Source organism: Lentinus tigrinus (genome assembly GCF_003813185.1).
Source record: "Lentinus tigrinus ALCF2SS1-7 unplaced genomic scaffold L226scaffold_5, whole genome shotgun sequence".
NCBI classification, from domain to species: Eukaryota; Fungi; Basidiomycota; class Agaricomycetes; order Polyporales; family Polyporaceae; genus Lentinus; species Lentinus tigrinus.
The window spans coordinates 1,518,472-1,540,379 of record NW_027137914.1 but is presented as its reverse complement, the minus strand read 5'-3'; the positions used below and the strand labels follow the sequence as shown (position 1 = coordinate 1,540,379).

Below are 21,908 nucleotides of genomic sequence, written 5' to 3'. Positions count from 1 at the left end.
CGCCCGGGTATCGCAGCCGCTTCTATCTCCCAATGTGCATGTGCTGAAAGCCTGAACCGTGATGAACTTACTCAGGATGTCGTCCGCGGCAGCATTTCCGCGGTCGCTGTCGCACCCGTGCACACCAATGGCGCGATTGATGTTTTCTACGACAGCTGTCCGTCCGGAGAGATCCATGACACCCCTCCGGATGTGAGCCTCCTGGCTCCTCAAATACCGTCAAGCCAGTGGCTGATTGTCCCCGACTGTCCTCAACGCCCTCCTATCTCCTCGTATCGCCCACCGAAAATATGTCCAGTCTTGCTGACATCCAGAAGAAGTTCCTCTCCGCACCGCACTACGCTGTGGTCGGCGCATCCAAGGACCAGACAAAGTTTGGTACCAAGGTAAACTTGTGATCTCCTACAGTACAACTAACGCGTTTTCGCTGACTATTGTCTCGCAGGTGCTCAAGTGGTACCAAGCGAGGGACAAGGATGTTACTCCCGTTCATCCGGTAGGTTACACCGTGTCAGATAGCGCGCACACCGCTTCACGAGCGCACAGAAAGAGGACGAGCTCGAAGGGCTGAAGACCATCCGGTCAATCGCTGAGCTCTCCGCTCCGACAGAGACCTCCATCAGCATAGTCACCCCGCCCAAGGTAAGCCATGCCGTTCTTATCTGACGCGCCTTACTTCCGTGCTTCCGTGCTGACTGAGCGTTAGATCACCCTTGGCATCCTTGAGAAAGCCAAGGAGCTCGATGTCCCAGCCCTCTGGCTCCAGCCCGGCGCTGAGGATGAGGCCGTCATTTCGTACATTAAAGAGCACGGACTCGAGAACAAGGTTATCTACGGCGGACCTTGCATTCTTGTCGAAGGCGACGGTATCATCCGGAGCCTCTTGTAGGCGTCCGCGGAACCCAACGTATGCATCAACCAACACACCTGTTGTATTCTTATCGATCGAATAGAATGTAAAACTCTGGAAAAAATAAGGCGCCCATGGCAGTGTCTCTCCTACGGCCGCCGTTACGTCCGCTCGTACATATGTTCTGTTGTTTACATACTAATATAGCCGATCGAACGGGTGCCTGTGGTTGTCCGAAGGTGAGTGGTTAGATGTACGTTTGTGTTCGGACATTGGCGCTTCTCCCCGCAGCTATATCATCGACTAGGCCAGCCACCAAGACGGGTTGTGAGCCTCCTCATTCTCAAACGGAGGTGTTCTGGACCCGGAAGGCGATCGTTAGTCTGCGCAAGGTTGGCATGCCAGACTTGTGCATGAAAGTCAGCCTCAATACAGATTCATAACCCCGCCGCCGTCGACGATTCCTCCATCTCACTCTTCCTCCTTCAACCACCATCCCCCCTACACGCCATGGAGTACACGACCATCACCATCCTTGCCTTTCTCATCACTACGTGGTCCGTTTCCAAGGTCCAATTCGGCAGCGCCCTCTTCTTCCTGTTCGATCGCCTTTTCTCCATCATCGACCTCAGTACAATCTTCCTCGAGCTCGTCGAGTGAGCACGTCCTCGCCCTTTTCCTTGCTTGATATTGACGCAACAACAGCATGACATTCGGCCTTGAGAAGCTGGCATACGTCCTCTCTGTTGTCAAGCCCCTGGCTGGACCCGACTTCCGCTTCACTGTCCCCACTGCCCCGCCCTCCGAGATCGATCTGTTCGTCAGCATCGCCTACCTGGTCAACCTTAGGTGCATGTGCTATCTGGTATGTATCTCTCCTAGCACATCTCGCACGGCGAGACGGAGGCTGACCGCAGAGCAGAGCTGTGATGATGACATCAGGTTTACGAAGGTCTCTCCGCGCGTCCTCGACGACTTCTTCGGTTCCCCAGTCCTCCCCACCTGGCAGCCGAACTACCTCTTCTACGGCCTCTCCCCGGTTAACCTCGAGGACTTCCTCCGCGAGTCGCCGCCCGCCAAGTCGACAAACCCCCTCGACGGCATCTTCGAGTACCCGGTAATCTCGACGCCCGTCCGCAAGCTCGCTCCAGTCGTCTCTGTGCCGCCCTCCTCTACATGGAGCGTGTCGGCCTACGCTGGTCTCTCTTCCCTCAGTGCTCGCCTCCTCACGCACACTACTAGGCTCTTTTCCGCCATCTTGTCCTGCGCCGCTGCGTCAAAGACCCGCTACCTCTCCGCCATCTCGCGTTTCACCTCCAAGACCGCGACACTCTCGTCCTTGCCCTCTCTGTCTAGCTGCTGCAGCCTTTCCGACGTCTCCGCCGACGACCTCGACCTCACCCTCATCGACGACGCCGACGAGTCCCACGATCTCGAGACAGAGGAGCCCCGCCGCATCTTTGGCATGGTCGTCCCTGCCGACCCCTGGCAGCCGAAAGTGATCACCCTCGCCGACCTCGAGATCGACGACGGAAGCTACCTCCGCGACGCCCTCGGTATGTCGCACTCCGAGAGTCTCGAGTGCAGCTTCTGGCCCGAGGTCGACGAGTATGTCCCGCGCCGCTCCGACGGTCAGCCGGGCAGATGGTACACGGACGCGGATGAGGTGCGCGGGTGGATCTTCCCTGGACGGGAGGAAGTCCCGGAGTTCGTGTTCGAGCCTATCGCGGAGTCGGACTGGGACGCTGGGGACAATAGCCTTTAAGGCAGACGCCATCTTGCAATAGCGTCGAGATTGGGATTAGGGCTACACAAACGATTTACTTATCCTGTGTCTTGCTTCTTTTTTTCTCTGTCGGTCTTCATGGTCTCACTATCTTGGGTCTGGGATGAGTATCTACTCAATATAAGGGCATTTTCTAGAAAACACGCGTGATATATCCAAGAAAGGAATGATGCAAACAGGAGAGGGTGACGGAGCCATGTACATCATTGGGAATCGGGAGTAGAGAGGAAACTCGAAGCGCACTACAAGGACACATGCACAGCAGAGGAGAGCATAGACACATTCGAGAGCAGGACGAGAACGCGAGAAAACACAAGATCCACACGAGAGCAACAAGATGGGAAGGGGAAGGGAAGAGGGAAGGCCACGATACGGGAGACGGTACCAATACAGCAAGATCTAGTAAATACATCAGACAGTGTCAACGTAGGCAGTTAACTCGTGAAGCAGTGCAATCCCGAAGGTCCGTGTACATACTGTATATTGTACTAACCGCCAGCATCGCGGCCACATCATGAAGCCGGACCTGCAGTTTGATTAACGGAGGATCGTGGCATCGGGACGGTGAACAACGACTCCGATGGTGGGTTGTAGGCTTCCCCTTGTTTTGTGCTGCACGTTGACGAGTACGAGATCGTCCAGGCCCAGCTCCCGGCCACGGTGGGCGAGCGGCTTGCCAGCTTCGCGCGCGAGCTTCTGCGATGTGCGGGAGATGTAACGCATCAACAATGCAGTGTTCTAAGATGGCAGTCTGAGGGACCTACAAGGAAAGTGTTCATCTCCGCAGCAATGATCTCCGCGAGCTCGGAACGGGTCTTGGGGTGCGCACGAGAGCGTGCGCGTCGAAGAACATTCACTTGACGGCTATACTTGTCGTAGCCGGAGAACTAGTTCCCATATCCCGAGTAAGCCTCGTATCAGGTTTTCAAAGCCAAGCAGACACCACTGACGCAGAAGACTACGGCCAGCTTTTGTGGCACGTCGAAATTCCCAGACGCCGGCCAGGCTCCTCGATCTTGGTCTTCGAGTCCGCTGAAGTTGTTGCGCAGGGCGTCGCCGAGGTATATTCCTCCGAATAACATCTCCGGCAGGAGGCAGACTTCGGACGTCTGGCCCCGATCATACGGGGTCTGATGGAGTTCCTGCACTGATGTGAGGACCGAAGTTTGAGCAGATTAAACCTTGCACTCACCTGGTATGCAACACCTTGGCTCGTGAATGAGACGGGGAAGCTATGCGCCGAGGATTGGGAACCTCGGTCTGACCCGCTAGCTTCGGTGGCTGCCGTTGGCTGCGTTACGTGGGACTGGGGCTACACGCCGCACGCGAATCGTTGGAAGAAGCATAAGCGTGAGACTCATCGACGAGGCTGTTCATCCAGCGGGGCAGGACACTTACCGTGAACGGACGCGGAGCCACATTGTGGTTGCAAGGAAGCTGACCGAAATACGAGTCCGAGGCCTCCGATGCTGCGCAGCTCACCGTGGACAAAGACCCGGAATGTAAATTCGGAAGCGAACTCGGAATGGCCTGGTTGCTGTTGGGGATGACGAGGAACCAACCACCCGGGGAGACCTAATGCGCCAACTGAGTGATTCGTACCGAAGCGAAATATCACGGCCGTGACGTACCTCGTCCGGCACCCAATAGCACCAGGGTGCAGCGGGGGCGGCAGCATCACGCGAGACGTGTTGGGCATCCCTGGATGAGAAAGGGTGGTCGCAAGGCATGACCATTGAGTTGTGGAGTCGGGATGAAGAGGGGGCCAAAGGAGAGGTGGACGGAGGTAACGATGGGAAACTAGCGTTGGCGAGGTCCCGGGCTCTTATATATGCTGCCACTAAGTGTATGCACTCATTGATGTATGTCGGAGTAGCCCGAACTAGCCCAGTGCGATTGGTATTATCCAAGGCAACACCTCAAACGAGCACCGGGACGGCGGCCAATATGCGGCAATGGCATCCGCAGTGATAGACAGTCTCCTGCTGCTGCTTCTCAACCCGCTCCATTTCTTGACTGGCCATGAGACGAGCCCCATCTTAAGTGCGCATTGACCGTGACTTCTGGAGGACATAATTCATTTTGAAGATGTGGTCGTTGGTAGCGGTTGTTGGAGTTTGTGTGCGGGCAGGGCAGGTGTATCGTGCGGACTGGTTGTCGTGCGGTCGGGCGAGTAGCGCGAGCCAGTACGCGTGCGCCCGAATACTTACGTGATCATCTGTATCGATCCTCCGCTATTTAACACCCCGCGCGTTTGCGACGTGGGTTCCCTGCTACACTCCGGAACTTTCGTTTGTTCCAACGACGGTATGGTGTTGAGTACTACATATCTATACTAGCTGAAAAGGAGACTTACCAGATGTCGCTCTGCCTGCTAAGTGGGGAGAGTCTCTGCTTCAACGGGAAAATCAGGGACTATGAGACCTGAGTGCCCCGGAAGAAGACACTTCAGAAGAATAGGCATTTGTAGCCGGTGGAATCTGACGAGACTCCGAGGAGCACCCACCACTGTGAGAGTACGTGCTCGCCCGGTACATCTCCGATCCAAAAGATGCAGCCTCGCGCCTGACCTCCGTCTATGAGCAGGCAGATCGGGGGTCGAAGCATTGACTTCCTCTCTTCTGTGGTATCATTGTTATCTGGATGAGAATGGCAAATGACTTGCCGAACCGTCTGCCGAAGGATATCAGTTCTATCCGTATACACGGGAACCAAGGAAAACATGCCATACCGCGAAACGTTCTCGCGGAAGTACTGGCTAGTAAGCTACGCCGGGGCTTCGAATTCCGGCTGCGGATCCGCTTGTAGAGGGAATCCGGTAAGGCTCATTGCCCTCAATTCTCCATCAAACTTCGCAGAGGAATTTATAGAGGCCGAAGAATATCTGTGACAATTCTGACGTGCAGTGCGCCGCTCGGGAAGCATGTGAGCGCTGATGGATAAGTCGGATAGAAGTATCGTACTTGTTCACTGTCCACCTGAATTTTCAAGGATGGCCTCGAGTGCAGTATTCGTCCAGCATCTGTCTCAGTGCCTCGTTGCTGCAAATATAGTTAGCCACAGTCAAAACTAGCATCTCGAAGGATAAAAGCAACTTACACTTTCTATGGCCCCGGGAGGCGCTGTAGTAGCTTGGGAGCGGCCGTGAAAAAAGAAAGGGCCGCTCTAAGGAAGTCCGTGCGCTACTGCGACAGTTGCCTCCTCGGCGGTTCCATCGAACTTTTCTAACCGCTATCGATTGTGCCTAGGATGCGCTATTGGATCGGTAAGGGCAGGGAGAACCTGGGGCAGAATGTACAGCGATGCACGAGAAGCGAACAGTCAAAAATTAGACTTCTGTGGCCGCAGAGAATTTCTCGGCGCTCCGTTCAATTGTTCTATCGTTGTCCTCAGTTTCGGACACACCGGGTACAAGGGCGGAGTATCCTCAACATAGACATTTGCAGGCGGCAGGACGCTGTACTTGACAGGTGGCACCTGAGAGTCAAGGCCTAGGGCGATTGTGCCTGTCCTGTGCTGCACCTTCTCGGGCTGGATTGGCGACATTCACGGCCGCTTGAAGGACCAAAGTAGTTCGCCGCGGCATCACTATTCCGGAGGCAACAGAAGGAATCTGTGAGTCGAGGAACATATGTAGTGCTGCATAATGTCAGCCTGAGGCATACTATCGATTGGGTCTCAGGACTTACGAATCGGATGCAGCGATGACGGCACTGCGATTGAGGAAGATAGAGGACGGTGATCGCCTATCGGGATATTTCCTCGTTCGCATCGCCGCCTGTCATGGGTGGTATTTTGAAGCTTCGCTCTCGGCATGGAATGGAACTTCGAAGTTTGGAACTTGGGTCGCAATTATGGGTGAGTTACACATAAAGATAGCCCGTCAGATATCTCTGCTGAGTCCCCAAAGTGCAATGTCGTCGGGGAAATTCATGTATCACTGCTTAACCTTGTATATGTTTCAATCCAATAAGACGCCCAAGGGTGGCACTCACCTTCGTGCTGCTGGATCTCCGTACCCGGGCCTGCAACCGCTGAATGACGCTGTAATGCCGCGAGGGTCGTCTAACATTGACAACAGATAAATCCGATGCATGAATTTGTGGCATATCCTAGACACGGCTGCATACGATCCTTAGATCGCGTAAGAGGGAGCAACTGGGACGTTTGAAATGCGGATACAATTGATGTTGAGCTGCGCGGACTAACCCAGACCCCGTGATGCCAGTGCATAGTCAGTCAAACACGCATATCCAGACATTTCGCGCGCCGGCCACATACATGAGCACAGATATATGTCTGCCGAAGTCGTACGTCAAAACAGCGTCTGCGCGGGGATCACTCTCGTAGGTCCATTCCTGCTCTAGTGGGTCTCCAACCAGTTAGAAAGCTTGCGCATTGGAGAAGTTGCTGAAACGGAACCACCATCGGGACCACCTGGATACCTGACAGAAAGACGTGATATTGCACGAGGTCGCAAGGACGTTGATGTGGCCTAGCTGTACGCAAGTGGTGAGGGCGGGGGGGCGAGCTTCCACATAGGCTATGGGTGACGATGAAGGCTTTTCTGAAAGGTTGGCATGGACAGTAAGCTGACGGATGCCGTCGACATCGTCCGGCTGCCAGGTTCCTGGAGCTGGAGGCTGGAGTCGGGACAACGGACGTGGTTAAGCGCTAAGGGGTGCTCCGAGAGTCCGATCAATCTGATCGGCCCATGCTATTGGCTTCGGGCAATGGGTTTGACTTGAACTTGGTACCCGTCTGACGGTTTCTGGCCTGTCTGACCCGCGAGACGAATGTTTGTTGGAGTGGATCGGAAGGAATACTTACGCACCGGACGAAGTCTGAAGGTGGTGATTGAGAGAGGTGGGAAGCCGCCAAGGCGAGCCCAAGGCGCTGGGCGAGATGATCGACCAGTTAGACCGCGACGAGTGTGGCGACGACAGGCACACCGGGCGCGGATTGTCGAACAACGGCGGGTATATACATCCATGGCCCTCGTCGGCCGTCGTATCTCATTTTCCCCTACTGACGAGCTGGCAGAGCGTGCCAGCGAGCCCATCCGAGCACCTCGTCTGCTATTCTTGTCGGTGCTCACGCCGGCTGCGGACGTGCCATTGTCAGCCGTCGTGACTGTGTGACCCGGTGCAACAGAGCTCGAGCGCACACGCTGCAGTGGGCCACACCGCCATTGCCATTCCTTCTCCTGCTCTTATAGCCCTTCTTCCGGCGCAGAGCGCGTCCTCTCCTTCTCTCCCAACGGCCATGGTCTGCTATACCCTCTTGCCTCTGCTTTCGCTTGTTGCTGCCACTCTCGCCACCCCCACAAACGTCCCCTCACCCCTCCACGTTCCCCTCACCCGACGATCGGCGAACCGCAACGCCTCGATCGAACGTTTCGCCAGTCACGCCGAACACGTCCGTAACAAGTATGGGTTCAAGAACACCACCCTCGCGCTGGGCAAGCGGGCACAAACCGTTGGCGTAGGGATCATCGACCAGGTATGTGCTCCCATTCACAGCCTGCTATCCCTTCTATGTTTTCCATGTCCGTGCACACCTCGCCACCCAGTTTACGACGTTCGGACGTGCAGCGCGACCATCGGCCTTACTGTTGTGGGCGTGCGATGGTCCGCTCATGGGGGCTCTCGAGTACGTCATGCAGGATCAATGTATGGCGCCCTGGCGCGCCTTCCACACTTCCCACCTCTGCATATCTCGTTACCTTCCAGAATCTCTTCGTGTCCGCGATATTGATACGATTGCAGAATGCAGACTCGTCCTACATTGGTCAAGTAACAATTGGCACCCCTCCTCAATCCTTCAAGATCGTCCTTGACACCGGATCCTCCGACCTATGGGTCGCCGCTACCGAGTGTCTTTCGTGCGGCCAGACTCCTCCCTTCGACCCAACCAAGTCCTCCACCATCCAGCAAGTGACGGGACTTGGCGGTCAGGCCCAGACGATCACCATTCGCTATGGTAGTGGACGGGTTGACGGTATCCTGGCTTCCGATACCGTTTCCATGTCCGGCTTCACTGTCAATCCGCAGCGACTCGTCGTCGTTGAACAAATGACTGACGGCCTTCTCGATGGTGATGTCTCCGGTATCATGGGTCTCGCATTCGAGGCCCTCGCGTCCACTCAGGCCACTCCGTTCTGGCAAGCCCTCGTGAACAGCAACCAGTTCAACTCTCCCGAAATTTCGTTCTGGCTCGCGCGTCATCTGGATGATGTCAACCCGGCTGTTGAGGAAGCTGGTGGTGTCATGACCCTCGGTGGCACGAATAGTTCGCTCTTCAGCGGCGACATCGAGTTCAACTCTCTTGTCAATGATGGACCGCCCAGTTTCTGGATGCTCGAGCTGACCGGTGAGCAATATCGCTCATTTCCTTGGTGTGTTCTGACATCTCTCTAGGCGTCACTGTGCAGGGCAAGTCTGTCTCCGTCCCCACCGGTTCCTCCGCTCTCTCCGCAATCGATACTGGTACCACCCTGATTGGTGGCCCTTCCGACGCAGTCCAGGCCATCTACAGTGCCGTCCCTGGTGCGCAGGCACTCAATGGCCAGATGGAAGGCTTCTTTGCGTTCCGTGAGCACCATGCTTACTATTCTTGTCCCGTCGTCGATATTTATACTTTGTTCCGCAGCCTGCTCTACGAAGGTGGACATCTCTATGGCCTTCGGTGGAAAGCTATGGCCCATCAGTGAAGCCGACATGAACCTTGGCACAGTCTCCCCTGGCATGTGCCTGGGAGGCATCTTCGACTTGACCCTTGGCTCTAGCGTCGGTAGCGGTGGGGGCAACCCCACCTGGGTCGTCGGTGACACTTTCCTGGTGAGTCTATGTCCTCCTACTGCGCCGTGGAGCGAGCGCCGTTAGCGCAAACTTATTCCTTCCCCATCCAGAAAAACGTGTACAGTGTCTTCCGTGCAAACCCAGCAGCCGTGGGTTTCGCGCAGCTGTCCGATGCTGCGGGTGGATCACCCGGTATGTGTCCCATCCTCACTCTTCCATTCAGTCGACATGAATTTGACAAGCTCCGTCTTCTTCGGTCGCTCCATCTGCTCCGTCTTCCGCGGTAATCCCGTCTACGATCCTTTCCTCTTCTGTCTCGGAATCATTTGTGCCCACGCTGCTCTCTTCCATCGGACATCCATCTGCTGCAGGTAACCCCACCGCGGTGCCCAGTGCCACGTTCAGCGCGACGGGTGACCCGCTGCCGTCTGTTTCAGGCTCAGGAACTGGAGATGGTGCGTGTCGTATGGACAACCGGTTGTTGGGCGTATGACTGATGATGGTGCTGGACAGACCCGCTTAACCCCACTGCTTCTGGATCTTCATCAAACAACGCCGCAACGGCGTTGTCGGTGAATGTTGGAGGCCTTACCGGGGTTGCTTTGGCGCTCCTGGCGAGCGTGCTCTCGGGCATGGTCGTCTTTGCATGACGGCCGGTACCGCGACCCCGGCATCTAGGACGTGGACGGTTGGTGGCACAGTGCTCAGGCCTATATCAACGTGCTTTGGACGCTATCTAGGTGGAGGAGGATCTTGCTGTTGTCGATGTGCTTGTAAACCTGTTACTCGTACGTGTTGGGACTGCTATGAATAATGCTCTTGTGACGTCTCGTTGCGTGATGCAGCACCAGTGCGACACAAGGTTGTGGACCATGAGACATTGGATCCGGGACGATGGAGACCCCGCGACGTGTCCTTAACTGCGGACGCTGCGAGTGGCTTTGGCGATGTCAACGTTCGACTCCGAGGCCTGTGGTTACTTCCACCGAGAGTTTGGGGAGCAACCGTGGGGCTGGCATGTCCGTCATGAGGACTGTCAGGTAAGGTAGAGTGTGGACTTGGAGGACACGCTGCGCAGTCTCCACTCCCATGGGAGTGGGACGGGGAGAGGATCGTTGGGTCTCGTGAATCTTCGGGCTCCCGATGGGTTTACCGGTCCCGAGGTATCGATGGGATGCGCAAAAGTTTTCGTGATCCATAACTCAGTGTTAAATGCGCCAAAAATATGGAGTGCGAGGGAAGACGGGGACTGCAGATGGTCGTGCACCAGAATTAGCCACCGTTAAGAGGGGATAAGTAGTAACAGTCCTGAGCGTTCCCATGTAAGTAACCGGTAAGCAACCGTTCAAGGCTTGGCTTATAAGGCGGTGCCAAAGTAAGTAAAAAGTAAGTAGACCATTGTTACTCCTACTAGTGGAGATTGGCGCCAATATTATCTTTTATCGCGTCAAGCAGAGGAGACTGCCATCTTCCTCCGCCTGCCGCAGATCGCATCTTGCTCTTGTCCTCCTCCCTTGCACGCCACTCTTGCACCCAAGAAATAGACCTAGACGAAAATGCGGTACTATGAACAACGCTATCCGGAGGTGGACGAGCTCGTGATGGTGCAAGTCCGCCAGATCGCGGAGATGGGTGCATATGTGAAACTTGTATGTCCTTCCGCTTCACGCCACTCTCGCCCCCGCAAGTCCCACACACCTGGCTGGGAAGGTGCCGGAAGCATGCCTGCTCATTGACCTCCCACAAGTAGCTCGAATATGACAACATCGAGGGCATGATCCTGCTCTCGGAGCTCTCCCGGAGACGTATCCGATCGATCCAGAAGCTCATCCGTGTGGGACGTAACGAGGTCGTCGTCGTGCTCCGTGTGGACAAGGAGAAGGGTGCGCAACACATCAACTATAAAGTGACCTCTCCAGTCTCCTTGCTAACAGACGGACGAACAAAGGCTACATCGACCTCTCAAAACGCCGTGTCTCGCCCGAGGATATCACGAAATGCGAGGAGCGCTATATGAAGTCGAAAACGGTCGCGTCCATCATGCGGCACGTCGCCTCCAAGGTGCCGTCCGTGAACGGCGAGGTCCTCGAGGGCGAGCAGGCGAAGCAGGCCGAGGCGGAGGCCGCAGAGACGAAGCGCGCGCGCCGAGCGGCGAAAAAGGAGGGCCATGAGGAGGACATCCCCGACGAGACCCTTGGCGGCGGTGCGAGCGAGGAGGCGCGGCTGGAGCAATTGTACGAGGAGATTGCGTGGCCCCTCGGGAGGAAATACGGGCACCCGTACGATGCGTTCAAGCTTGCGCTGACGTGAGTTGCCCAGTTTCTATCAGGGTGACGCGGATACTGAACGAGTTGCTGCTGGGGCAGTGAGCCTGACGTTGTGTTTTCGTCATTGCCATCGCCTCCTCAGCCCGCAGTGCTCAGCGTGCTCGTGAGCACCATCGCACGGCGACTGACGCCCCAGCCCATCAAGCTCCGTGCCGATATCGAGCTCACTTGCTATACCCCTGCTGGCATCGACGCTATCAAGAAGGCACTCCGTGCAGGCGAGGCGCAAAGCAACGAGGCGGTTCCGATCAAGGCCAAGCTCGTCGCTCCTCCACTATACGTCCTCAGCACCAACGCAACCGACAAGGTGAGCTCATAGCACACGTATATGAATGTCTCAAGCTTACGCATTGTCACTAGTACGCGGCTGTTGACCGCCTTGAGCGTGCGATTGAGTCGATTCAGTCAACAATTGAAGACCAGGGTGGATCTCTGGTCGTAAAGATGAAGCCCAAGGCTGTCTCCGAGACAGAAGAGCAGGACCTCGCACAGCTCATGGCCAAGGCCGGCGCAGAGAACGCGGAAGTCTCCGGCGACGAAGACGAGGAGGAGGCATTGTAGAGGTCGTGATTGTACTCTTTCTGCATGTACTAGTCCCCACCACGTTGTAGCCATCGCCATCCAATTTGCTTGTATTGTTGTTTCGTTCACACCATGGCTGGCGATACGATACTTGTGACGCCATCTATTGCCCAAAAAGATCAAAGCACTTCGACTGAACCCCATAAGCAAGCAGTTAATCAACATGTACGATGTGCAGTACAGGAATCCTCGTGTTCTCCTCGTGTAGAGCAGATTTAGCATGTGCCGTGCCGCGCTGAGGGCCGACGCGCATTACGTAGGGTACTTGGTGCGGTAGTCTACGAACATCTATGTGCGAGGTATCCCCGGAAGTCATACTCATAGTTATAGCTGGTTCAGCACCCGGCTGGCGAGCTCAAATCCAAGGAACGTAGCACCGTTCGCAAACGGTGACCTGTGGCATGGTCATCAGTCATATGTATGAGGCGAACACCAGGCAGGCAGACACACCTGATGAGCGTCGGTCCCAAACCTCGCGTGAAGGCGGGAAGACCCTCTGTCCGCCAGACTGTACGCACACAGTCCAGGGTGGACTTGTATTTTCGCCCGTCGGCGGCCGAGAAACCGTCCGTTTGCATACGGGACTTGATCATGTCTATGGGGTATATGACTGCCCAGAGCTGTAGCACGGTACTCCCTGTGAGCATCGACAAAGACAATCAAGCACGGGATCTGCACGTACGGCGTATCCTGCAGCAGCGCCGAATAGCACTGCGTTCGCAGGGTTGACCTGGTCGCGTCGGATCCCTTTCTTCGCCATCTCGCGCTGCATGAGCTTTTCGTATGCCCAGAAGTAGATGCCGTATCCGACTGCCTCGCGCCACAGCGTGACCACCTGGCCCTTGTAGATCCCCGCGATACCGTACTGGCCGTAGATCTTCTTTATGGCGTCAAACGGCCCGGCGTACACGGGATTCGTCGCGGATTGCGTCTGCAGTCCTGGAAAGGCGCGCAGTTAGCCTTTGGGATTACCATTAGTATGAACGATGTCAGAGCACGACATGTGCCTCCGCCGTCAAACTCCGCGGCGTGCGATCGGATACGGGGGAACGGGGCGATTGCAGAGATGGACTAGATTGGAACAAAGAGATGGGGATATAGATGAGGGTGTTTGCTCACGTATACGGATGTGTTCGACGGGGCCGGACACGACGCCGTTGGCGAGGCCAGCGAACACGCCGGCCGTAAACAACTCCCCGCCCCCGAGCGTCATGCCGTCAGGTCCTCCCCGCCCATGGCGCACGTTCTGGGCGGCGAAGAATCGTTTCGAGTACTCCAGCGCGCCAAACTGGATCGAGACGCACACGCCGATGCCGAGCAGCGGGGTCAGCGTTCCCTGTAGACCGTGCGGCCGCGTGCATGATGTAGAATGGAAGCGAAGGCGCAAGAAGTCATCCGACGATACGGGGACGGGGGAAACGTGGGCCGACAATGAGCATGGATGCAGAGGTGAGAGGACACGGGGCGCACCAAACCTTGTAAAATGCAAGGGGCCCTTCGTTCTTGAGGATGCCGCCCGCACAGTGCAGCATGCCCTTGTACGTGCCCGCGGGCGAGGTCTGCATCCGCTGTGTCGGAGGTGCATGCGTCACGTCGTGTTCTTCTAGCTCCGGATGGTAGGGGTATAACGCACCACTTTTACGATGTCGAATGGCTGCCCGACCAGCACCTGTTCGGGCGCAACGCCATGGGTAAGTTGTCGGTAAGCGTGACCAGGCAAGGGACGCCACGGACCTGGGCGATCCCGCCTGCCGTGCCTGCTGTGAGGTCCTTCACTGTTTTTGACATGACTGAGGTGGTCGACGTTGGGCACGACGAAGGTGCGGGTGTGGTGGACGTGCGAGGTGAAGACGTCGAGTCAGAGCCCGCCACACTCGATGGGACGTTATAGTATTTACTGTTAGCACCCAGGTCGGACCGCTGGCCAATCAGAGCGCCCGTTTGCAAACTTTAGTGGATCTAATCTTATCTCGCGGCGCCTGTGGCGTTGCATCTGCGCCGCACTACCTGCTACCCGCCAGAGTCGCAGAACATCGACCCATGATATGGGCATAATTATCATGATACATAGCATGCGCATAACGATAGCAACATATACAAGTGAACGAATATTAGAGTCCCAACGATCAGCGAAAAGAGTCCGCTCCCTCGACCAGGACTGATCCTACAGTGCGACATCATAATAACTTGGCTTCGTCTCCTCTCCCGGACACAGTGGCGACGGAGGGGTCCCTCGCACCTTGGAGTGCTCTTCAGGGAGCCCCTCACATCTTCGCCCCGTTCCTCTTCTTCTCTGACCTGAGGCCCGTGTCCCACCTGATCGGGTTGAGGTACTGTTCCTTCACCCGCAGGTCTGCCATGCGCCATTGCTGCTGTGACTCTGCAGACTCGCGCATCCACGCCTGTGCGATAGCCTGTGCAGGGCTAAGTGGTACGGCACGCGGCACGGTGCTAGTCTGGACGCGGACGGGGTTCGTGGTGCTCTGGGTACGATGGGGACTCGGGCGCTGTGCGTGCGTCGGCGACGGAGGGTCTGATGGCATCTGGGTGCACAAGAACGTAGCCGCGTCAGCACATGAAGACGCCGGTAAGAAGCCGGACGGAAGGCGACTCAGCGGGGGGCGTACAATGGTCGTGAGGGGTCGTTAAGATGGGCTAGCGCAGCGGACAGAGTTGGTGTTTATATAAGACAACTCCCGAGCTGCCGCTGAGTTATCGCAGATCGCATGATATTTGCTCGCTCGATACGCAGCCAATATGCAGAGTATGGAGCGAGCAAAAGTACATAGGAACAGCCGTAAGGGGCAGTAGCGACCTCGCCAGCTCATGCCATATATGGAAGGTTGAAACGACCTCGGAAGGAAGACAGCGTGTGTAGCGGCGAATAGCGAGTGGAAATTGACATACCACGATGCACACGCACGAGGAACGTGGCAGGTACATTGTAGAATGGAAACCAGTCGGTGTTGGGAGAGGAGGCGCGGGGTCGGTGGGGGGAGAGAGCAAGGTTGGCTGGCCGCGTCCTTTCGCAGGCCGTGGGGTTATGTAGCCCCTTAACTCAGGGATATCACCCTGCGAAGCTGATTGGGGCGGGACGGACCGTGCCCAAAAGCGAGTTGTATGACTCTCTTTCAGGTCTGAAAAAGAGGGACAATGGTGAGATCCACGACCGATACGTAGCCGGAAACGTTCCAACATACCGGATCAGGCATGCGCAATCAAATACGGTAAGGTTAACGGACGAGTTGACTACGGACGAGAGTCATTTTGAACCAAGACGGCGACGGGATATGGCCATGGATACCCGGCCAGCGGGACTACCCAGGTTCGACGTCTTCGAGTCCGCACCGAAAACATGCGGAGGCCAGACGCGCCGTGGCAAAAGTATCCGCGTGTACGCCCTAGAACGTCAGCATGAGTTGGTTCCGGAAATTGGGCAGCTGAATCTGCCCTTTTCTGTGTGCATTTCTAGCCGCTTTGTCGTTGACTTTCAGCACGCCTTTGTGCGTCGCGAAAGGCTATCGCGAAGACCGCACCGCCAGCCTGGCAGCACTGGCCCAGCAGACGCGGGCTGAGCCCACCTGACGCTGACGCGCTTCGGCCCGGCCGTTCTCATCGTCCACCACGATGGCCTCAGCTGCTCGCCCGGTCTTTATCGCTGTCTGTCCTGTCCGTCTCTCCCCGACATACCACCTGCCGTCGAGTGCGGGATAGCCGTCAATCTGCGATCGTGCGAGTTCTTTTGATCAAACAACCCGTGAATACTGAGTAAGCAGTCGCTCTGAACACTACGGTCTCCGCCCGACCCCTGCCCAGTCTACTACGATCCACGACGTCCATATATTGCGGCTCGTCATTCGCTACATTCTCAGAGCACAGAACCGTGCTTTGCAGTCACCATTCTCCGCCAGGCTTTCTCGTCTTTACGCCGCTCATTCTCGCGTTTCGAGATGGGTACAGAGCCGTGAGTCCTCCTTGCATCTTATCCTCATTCACGGCAACTTCCCTCTCTGCGATCACACGGACGGCCCAGTGGTGATGTGACTGAGGTGAATGCTGGAGGGCCTGCTACGCTTGGCATGGCTAGGCTGCGTCCCTGCGACCGTCTGGCAGCTGTGGGGAGCGCTCCGAGGAAGTGTGTAGACCACCGGGACGCCTCGGTGTGCCTCTCACGTCACCTTTACCATCTGCCGAGAAGGAGGCGATGAGCTGCTCTGTTCAGGTATTCCTCAAGTCTCTGGCATCGTGTTGTACCGCTTGTGGCATTCACGATTGTGGCCGAGGCGTTTCGCCGAAGCATTTCGCATCGCGTATCCTCTCGGAGAGTTACAGGGGGTCAGACGGACGGAGATTCAACAGAGTCTCTCCGCCCCATCCCTGCTTTCTCCTGCCTGCAATCGCGTGGTATAACGTACACTAGCTCACTGGTTCCCACCTGCCTAGATACGTCAATAACTTCAGCGGAAACCCGCTCAATCGCCTTGCCTGGCTTCGCACGTCACAGCCATTCCTGAACGCCATCGTCCACGCCCCGGCAACGCGGTGGCTTGTCTTCAGGGACGGTCAACCTCTCATCCAGGCCTCCGGGGAGGCGCGCGCCAACCCGTCCCTCGCTCGCCTTACCACCCGCGACGTCCGGCCTCTGCTGGGCCCGGAGCCATTTTTCTCTCAGGGCCAGCATGAGGGCGAAGTGGCCTCTCCCGGGATCAAGTGGCTTGAGGCTGCTCGCCTTCGAGGTCCACCCGTCGTCTTCCTCGGTCTCCACGAGAATGAGACCACGTTCGCGGAAGCGCTTCCATCGTCAGACTTTAGCGCCAAGGCCGACGTGCAGACTCTCATCTCGAACATCCAAGGTTCTGCGTACTTCTCCCTCGATGTGTCCCACGTCGACGCCACCGAACTTGACAACGTCTTGGAGTCTTCCGTGGCCGCGACCGAGGGATCCAAGCTCTCCTTCTCGGAGCCGAGGGCGGCGACAAGCACGCTGGACGCGTTTGAGGCAGCGATCTTCGCAGAGGCGCGGAGCATGATCGACTGGAACGCGCGCAACAAGGTGTGTGATACGTCGACGATAGTGGCATGGCGTGGAACACGAACTGATTTGGTCCACTGTCAGTTCTGCCCTTCGTGTGGATCTTCCGTCTATTCCTCGTGGGCAGGTTGGAAGCTCACATGCTCCTCTCACCTCCCATGGGCGGACAATGCCGGTAAGAAGCCCTGCCCGACGACTACTGGCCTGCATAACTTCTCGCATCCGCGTACGGATGCGGTCGTCATCATGGCTGTCATCGACCAGACTGGGGACAAGATCCTGCTTGGCCGCAATGTATGTCGGATGAATCGTAATCGTACATCCGTATTGTCCTGTGCGCTAACGAAGGGTTTCAATGTACAGAAAAAGTGGCCGCCCAAGTTCTGGTCGTGCCTGTCTGGCTTCATCGAGCCCGGCGAGTCTTTTGAGGACGCCGTCCAGCGCGAACTGTGGGAAGAGGCAGGCGTCAAGGTCACGGACGTCCGGTACCACTCCTCGCAGCCATGGGTATGTCGCGTTCCCCAATCGACGCCCGTCTAATGTTGGCTCTACTGAATCCTGAATCTTCTCTTTCGCTTCGCATCTTCCTGATAGCCCTACCCCTCGACGATCATGGTCGGCATGTACGCGACCGCGAACTCTGACGAGCCGCTGCGCACCGACCTCGACAATGAATTGGACGGTGGGTGCCCCCGCATGCCTCGTCGCTACCTGCCGCTCATCTGACATATCTTCTCGCTGCTTCTGGTCTCGCCATCTGTTTGAATTGCGGTGCGCCACCTCCCATGCATGCAAATGCGCTTATGCAGAGGCCCGGTGGTTCACACGCGAAGAGCTCCTGGCGGTTCTGAGCAGCGCGGAGGGCACTGACCTCTCACGACAGGACCAGAAGCAGCTCTATGCGGCTAGCGAGGGCAAAAATCTGAACGAGGGCAACGCTCAGTCCAAGGCCGCTGTTGCGTCGAGCGGTGGTCTGGCGGTTAAGGTTCCTCCACGCACCGCGATCGGCGGCGTGATCATGAGCGAGTGGGCGTACGGGCGCGCTGGACCCCAGCCGGTATCGCCGAAGACTGCGAGTCTCTGAGATATAGATGCCGAAGTTATCAAGCACTCGATCATCGTGGGCTTCGCTGCATTCAGTTCAGTATGTGTTCCTGGGTGACAACATATGTATAGAAGTAATCGATACTATGCCGTGCTAGAACATAACTAGTGGTACATTGACAAGATGATGTGCGTGACCAAGATGGATGGATACACCTGTGATGCAACAAGAAGGAATCTGGAAAGGAATGCGATAAAGTAGGTATACAACGCCGATACGTGGGGGAAGTTGGTCAAGGTAGGAACACGGTGACTTAGCGGGCTGCTCGGGTATGACGTTATGCGATCAACATGCCTTCGAGGCACACTTGGCTGGCATCCAGCCCGTCCGTGCGGGGAATCAAGCGAACAGAGAGGAAAGGAGGTAAACGCTGAAACGAACGCAGGGGGTGACACACGGCCGCGAAGAGAACACTTGCCAAGCGTCCTGTGAACTGAGACCACAAGCCTCAAGCGGAGCCACCACGAGGCCTCTCCTCCGGGCGATAAGTCCAGATGCTGGAGCCAGGGGGGCGTCCGCCTCCTGGCAGCCTCAGGAGCACCACGTCGTCTCCATCCTGTGCGGCACAGGCGGCAGGTGGAACGCAAACAGAGTCAGCACATTCAGATAAGATGAGGTAAAGAGTGGCAGGTGCAAGAAACGCACCTCGAGGATGCGGTCGTATGCGGGCCCACGTGGGTGCGCAGCCAGGCCAGCCTGAGGAGTCTCGGAGCGTGGCTGACGCTCGGTCGAAGTGCGTGCGAGGGAGCCGACCGGGCTCGCGAATGCGCGCGGAGGAGGGCTCGCTGCACCGCTAAACGGAAGACCCTGGAATTGGCGAGCGGTGGGACTCGTCGCGGTGGGACTGATGGGCGAGGCGGGTGGGACCTGGACCCCGAGGAGGAGAGACTGCGTCGGAAAACGAACAGACTCATCAGCGTGCGTAGGAAGAGCGCGATATAAGGACTTGGGGCCGCACACGTACTGGCTGAGGCTGCCGTTGGGCATTCGCCTCCTCCTCCTCTGCGAGCCTCCGCACCTCGCGTTGCATACGACGCACGCGGGTGATGGCGACCCCTGCACGACGTGTCTTCTTCTTCTTGGGCTGCCCCTCTGTGGGGGTCTGGGGCCCAGACCCAGGGGGTGAGTCCGGTTGGTCCTGCTCGTCTTCGTCAACCTCCTCATGCTGAGTCGAGGCCTGGCTGTGAGACTGGATCTGAGACGAAGCATATGAGAGCGGTGTTTCTCCCGTGATGCGTTCGCCAGTGATGCAATGAGCACCCTTCCTCGTGTGTGCTAGAAGCTGTTCAGTGCGCGATCCGCCTCGCGAGGAGGTCGACGCCGAGTGGTAGCTCGCCATAGCCACTGTACAGGACGGAGAGTCAGAATGCTGCTGGATGGGAGCAGGCTCGGAGGCTGGGGGCTCCGACTGAAGAACAGGAGGGATGGCACTAGCAGAGGTGGTAGCCCTCGAGGGAGAAGAGAGAGCAGGCAGAGAGGAGGGACTCAAAGTACCAGGAGCTGAAGCGGCGGCGCATGACTGCAGGCCTGTTTCATCGCACACTCCGCATTGCGTTCGAGCATCCGGGATTGTCGCCAGAGAAGCGTGAGCCCGTCCAGAAGCAGAATGAGGATCCGCTGAGCGCCGCGAACCTCTGTTGTCCAATTGAGACTCAGAGCCAGGTTGCGCTGTGTCGTGCCTGTCGTCCGTCTGCTGTTCGGGCAGGGGAGTGCCGTGCCGTAGCAGATAAGCAAAACGAGGAAAGCGGTCGGTAGCATGTTGTCTCTCCAGGGAGTTGCTCCGGATCTCTGAGTCGATTGCCGTGAGAGGACGAGCAGGCGAAGAGGCGGCCGGAGAGGCTGAGGTAATCAGACGGGACCGGGAACCAGAGGTGTTTGGCGTGAGAAGGCCGCTCCGACCCACGGTGGTGTCCTGGAGGCGAAGACCCTGAGGAGGAAGCGGCGTCCAAGTCGTAAGAGTCAGGGAGAGATAAAGATTACGGCGCGTATCAGGAGACATCTCCCCGCGCAGATGGTTGGGCAGGAAAGATCCCTCATCGAGCGTCGTTGCCAGCGGTGTGTTTACGGAAGAGGTCTCGCGCTCTGACGAAATCGACGGAGTTCGTGTGTCGCCATTGTAACTCCGATGTCTATCTGCAGATTGCCTCAGCCGCTAGTGCATGCAAGAGGCAACACACTTACTCGCCAGTATAACCATAGCCTGTTTGCGTATATAGTGCGGAGGAGGATCTACAAGTGCCGTAACGAGAAGTCGCCTTGTCAACGTTGACGGCTAGGGGATGGGGGTCGTGACGCAAGAGGCCGCGGACGTAGAGTTTGGGTGGCAGACAACCGTGTATGGGAGCCTACCGGGAGGTCAGGAAGTAATACCGTGCCTCTAGCTGGTCGGAAGGCGGGGCCTGCGGCAAGAGTGTTGCGCCTTGCGTGCTCACGACCGACGCGGTAGCGCGTATGCCTGGGAGAGGACCCCGCCAGAGAGACACGTTGCTAGCAGAGAGCCCTATTACGTGAAAAGAGATATCGCAGGACGTCGAGAACAAGGCAGCGAGGCAGGACCGGAGGGGGCGCGAGGTCGTGGTCGGGGGTTGAGAGAGGCCCGAGCAAGACTTACTTGGACTCGCGCGCGCTGCTAATCCGAACATGGCGTCATGCCTCTGCATATCACTTGTCTTCACGCTGTCAGACCGTCAGCAGCATGTATACTCGACCGAGAACAGGACAAAGACACCTTAACAACGAAGACGCCAGTGCAAGCAAACCCTCCAGCTTGCGTACGCGTACGCGGCAACGTGACTGGGTGCTATCAGATACCTGCCCACCTGCGCGCTCGGATCTTACGGCGAAACGCCATAAAGCCGGAAAACACGGTATACACGAGTACAAGGACACGTCCCGAGTATGATGGTGACGCACGCAGAGGGAATAGAGTAGGATGCACAAAGAAGAACATGCGCAGCACCCCATGTACCGGTGGACATCGGGTGCGAACTCCGTGTATGTGGGGAAACCTGGGAGCATTCACACGTCCCCAAACTCCTAACTCCAGACTGCGCCGGGCGCGTCGTTCCGCTCACGAGGCCTCAAGCCTGCTCAGGAGGAGGACGTATGGACTTAATTGTCTGCGAATGACGTTAGAACTCTCACCCGCTCGCCATCCGAAAGACAGGTGGAGAGTGAAGCGAAGGTCGACCTGCTATGCGCGTGGAGGTGCGCAACTGAGTCCCTGCACGTCGCAGAGCCTCGCTGCAGAACCAGCAAAGCATTCAGACATGCAAGACCCTGCAGCGTACGCAAGCCCTGTAGACACGAGGCACATCGTGGAGAATGTGCGCAAGAAGTGGGCTAAGCGACGTCATCTTCATGCCACCACAGGGCTACTCACCTTCCGCTTATTTCCGTCGTGCTGCCTTCGAGCTATTGCTACCC

General features: G+C 57.0%; 9 protein-coding genes across 9 annotated transcripts; 5 read left to right on the top strand and 4 right to left on the bottom strand.

Annotated features, from left to right (window-relative positions):
* The first annotated feature begins 49 nt into the window (after positions 1–49).
* L226DRAFT_610503 (NAD-P-binding protein) lies at positions 50–1,023 on the top strand. Its single transcript, XM_067686161.1, has 4 exons — positions 50–386; positions 446–496; positions 547–642; positions 707–1,023. The coding sequence occupies exons 1-4, from the start codon at positions 291–293 to the stop codon at positions 887–889; spliced, it is 426 nt and encodes a 141-aa protein (XP_067539199.1). The 5' UTR covers positions 50–290; the 3' UTR covers positions 890–1,023.
* Positions 1,024–1,360: 337 nt separating this feature from the next.
* Positions 1,361–2,659, top strand: L226DRAFT_610502 (uncharacterized protein; the record flags this gene model as incomplete). The annotated part of the gene is made up of 3 exons (XM_067686160.1): positions 1,361–1,506; positions 1,556–1,715; positions 1,773–2,659. The coding sequence occupies 3 exons, from the start codon at positions 1,361–1,363 to the stop codon at positions 2,613–2,615; spliced, it is 1,149 nt and encodes a 382-aa protein (XP_067539198.1). The 3' UTR covers positions 2,616–2,659.
* A 403-nt stretch (positions 2,660–3,062) lies between these two features.
* L226DRAFT_610501 (uncharacterized protein) lies at positions 3,063–4,366 on the bottom strand (the record flags this gene model as incomplete). Its single annotated transcript, XM_067686159.1, has 6 exons — positions 3,063–3,332; positions 3,401–3,523; positions 3,587–3,778; positions 3,829–3,948; positions 4,035–4,211; positions 4,268–4,366. 6 exons carry the CDS (start codon positions 4,364–4,366, stop codon positions 3,174–3,176), a joined length of 870 nt encoding a protein of 289 aa, XP_067539197.1. The 3' UTR covers positions 3,063–3,173.
* Positions 4,367–7,800: 3,434 nt separating this feature from the next.
* L226DRAFT_298662 (acid protease) lies at positions 7,801–9,874 on the top strand. The gene is made up of 5 exons (XM_067673687.1): positions 7,801–8,138; positions 8,405–9,008; positions 9,056–9,229; positions 9,288–9,475; positions 9,547–9,874. The coding sequence occupies exons 1-5, from the start codon at positions 7,902–7,904 to the stop codon at positions 9,721–9,723; spliced, it is 1,380 nt and encodes a 459-aa protein (XP_067539196.1). The 5' UTR covers positions 7,801–7,901; the 3' UTR covers positions 9,724–9,874.
* A 1,118-nt stretch (positions 9,875–10,992) lies between these two features.
* Positions 10,993–12,324, top strand: L226DRAFT_457701 (eukaryotic translation initiation factor 2 subunit alpha; the record flags this gene model as incomplete). Its single annotated transcript, XM_067675390.1, has 6 exons — positions 10,993–11,085; positions 11,187–11,319; positions 11,385–11,518; positions 11,597–11,742; positions 11,803–12,070; positions 12,124–12,324. 6 exons carry the CDS (start codon positions 10,993–10,995, stop codon positions 12,322–12,324), a joined length of 975 nt encoding a protein of 324 aa, XP_067539195.1.
* Positions 12,325–12,558: 234 nt separating this feature from the next.
* Positions 12,559–14,472, bottom strand: L226DRAFT_298423 (mitochondrial carrier). The gene is made up of 8 exons (XM_067673685.1): positions 14,244–14,472; positions 14,080–14,135; positions 13,979–14,014; positions 13,821–13,913; positions 13,465–13,681; positions 13,028–13,284; positions 12,796–12,965; positions 12,559–12,739 (listed from the first exon to the last, which is right to left on the bottom strand). Exons 2-8 carry the CDS (start codon positions 14,131–14,133, stop codon positions 12,670–12,672), a joined length of 897 nt encoding a protein of 298 aa, XP_067539194.1. The 5' UTR covers positions 14,134–14,135; positions 14,244–14,472; the 3' UTR covers positions 12,559–12,669.
* Positions 14,473–14,814: 342 nt separating this feature from the next.
* On the bottom strand, positions 14,815–15,328 carry L226DRAFT_531954 (uncharacterized protein). The gene is made up of 2 exons (XM_067680173.1): positions 14,973–15,328; positions 14,815–14,888 (listed from the first exon to the last, which is right to left on the bottom strand). The coding sequence occupies exon 1, from the start codon at positions 15,286–15,288 to the stop codon at positions 15,058–15,060; it is 231 nt and encodes a 76-aa protein (XP_067539193.1). The 5' UTR covers positions 15,289–15,328; the 3' UTR covers positions 14,815–14,888; positions 14,973–15,057.
* A 633-nt stretch (positions 15,329–15,961) lies between these two features.
* On the top strand, positions 15,962–18,620 carry L226DRAFT_531952 (uncharacterized protein). The gene is made up of 6 exons (XM_067680172.1): positions 15,962–16,309; positions 16,789–17,398; positions 17,462–17,671; positions 17,741–17,884; positions 17,972–18,059; positions 18,187–18,620. Exons 1-6 carry the CDS (start codon positions 16,296–16,298, stop codon positions 18,459–18,461), a joined length of 1,341 nt encoding a protein of 446 aa, XP_067539192.1. The 5' UTR covers positions 15,962–16,295; the 3' UTR covers positions 18,462–18,620.
* Positions 18,621–18,695: 75 nt separating this feature from the next.
* Positions 18,696–20,050, bottom strand: L226DRAFT_298626 (uncharacterized protein). The gene is made up of 3 exons (XM_067673686.1): positions 19,441–20,050; positions 19,128–19,370; positions 18,696–19,038 (listed from the first exon to the last, which is right to left on the bottom strand). Exons 1-3 carry the CDS (start codon positions 19,819–19,821, stop codon positions 18,931–18,933), a joined length of 732 nt encoding a protein of 243 aa, XP_067539191.1. The 5' UTR covers positions 19,822–20,050; the 3' UTR covers positions 18,696–18,930.
* Between the last annotated feature and the right edge of the window lie 1,858 nt (positions 20,051–21,908).

Bases quoted from the DNA above. Each gene is read 5' to 3' on its own strand.
- L226DRAFT_610503 (XM_067686161.1), top strand. From the start codon at position 291: ATGTCCAGTCTTGCTGACATCCAGAAGAAGTTCCTCTCCGCACCGCAC. The intron at 497-546 runs GTAGGTTACACC...ACGAGCGCACAG, and splicing joins ATGTTACTCCCGTTCATCCG to AAAGAGGACGAGCTCGAAGG. The intron at 643-706 runs GTAAGCCATGCC...ACTGAGCGTTAG, and splicing joins GCATAGTCACCCCGCCCAAG to ATCACCCTTGGCATCCTTGA.
- L226DRAFT_298662 (XM_067673687.1), top strand. From the start codon at position 7,902: ATGGTCTGCTATACCCTCTTGCCTCTGCTTTCGCTTGTTGCTGCCACT. The intron at 9,009-9,055 runs GTGAGCAATATC...ACATCTCTCTAG, and splicing joins CTGGATGCTCGAGCTGACCG to GCGTCACTGTGCAGGGCAAG. The intron at 9,230-9,287 runs GTGAGCACCATG...TTTGTTCCGCAG, and splicing joins GGAAGGCTTCTTTGCGTTCC to CCTGCTCTACGAAGGTGGAC.
- L226DRAFT_298423 (XM_067673685.1), bottom strand. From the start codon at position 14,133: ATGTCAAAAACAGTGAAGGACCTCACAGCAGGCACGGCAGGCGGGATC. The intron at 13,285-13,464 runs GTGAGCAAACAC...GCGCCTTTCCAG, and splicing joins CGTCGAACACATCCGTATAC to GACTGCAGACGCAATCCGCG. The intron at 12,740-12,795 runs GTGTGTCTGCCT...ACCATGCCACAG, and splicing joins TTGGGACCGACGCTCATCAG to GTCACCGTTTGCGAACGGTG.
- L226DRAFT_531954 (XM_067680173.1), bottom strand. From the start codon at position 15,288: ATGTACCTGCCACGTTCCTCGTGCGTGTGCATCGTGGTATGTCAATTT.
- L226DRAFT_531952 (XM_067680172.1), top strand. The intron at 17,885-17,971 runs GTATGTCGCGTT...TCTTCCTGATAG, and splicing joins ACCACTCCTCGCAGCCATGG to CCCTACCCCTCGACGATCAT. The intron at 18,060-18,186 runs GTGGGTGCCCCC...GCGCTTATGCAG, and splicing joins CCTCGACAATGAATTGGACG to AGGCCCGGTGGTTCACACGC.
- L226DRAFT_298626 (XM_067673686.1), bottom strand. From the start codon at position 19,821: ATGGCGAGCTACCACTCGGCGTCGACCTCCTCGCGAGGCGGATCGCGC. The intron at 19,371-19,440 runs GTGCGGCCCCAA...TTTCCGACGCAG, and splicing joins GGCAGCCTCAGCCAGTACGT to TCTCTCCTCCTCGGGGTCCA. The intron at 19,039-19,127 runs GTGCGTTTCTTG...TGTGCCGCACAG, and splicing joins CATACGACCGCATCCTCGAG to GATGGAGACGACGTGGTGCT.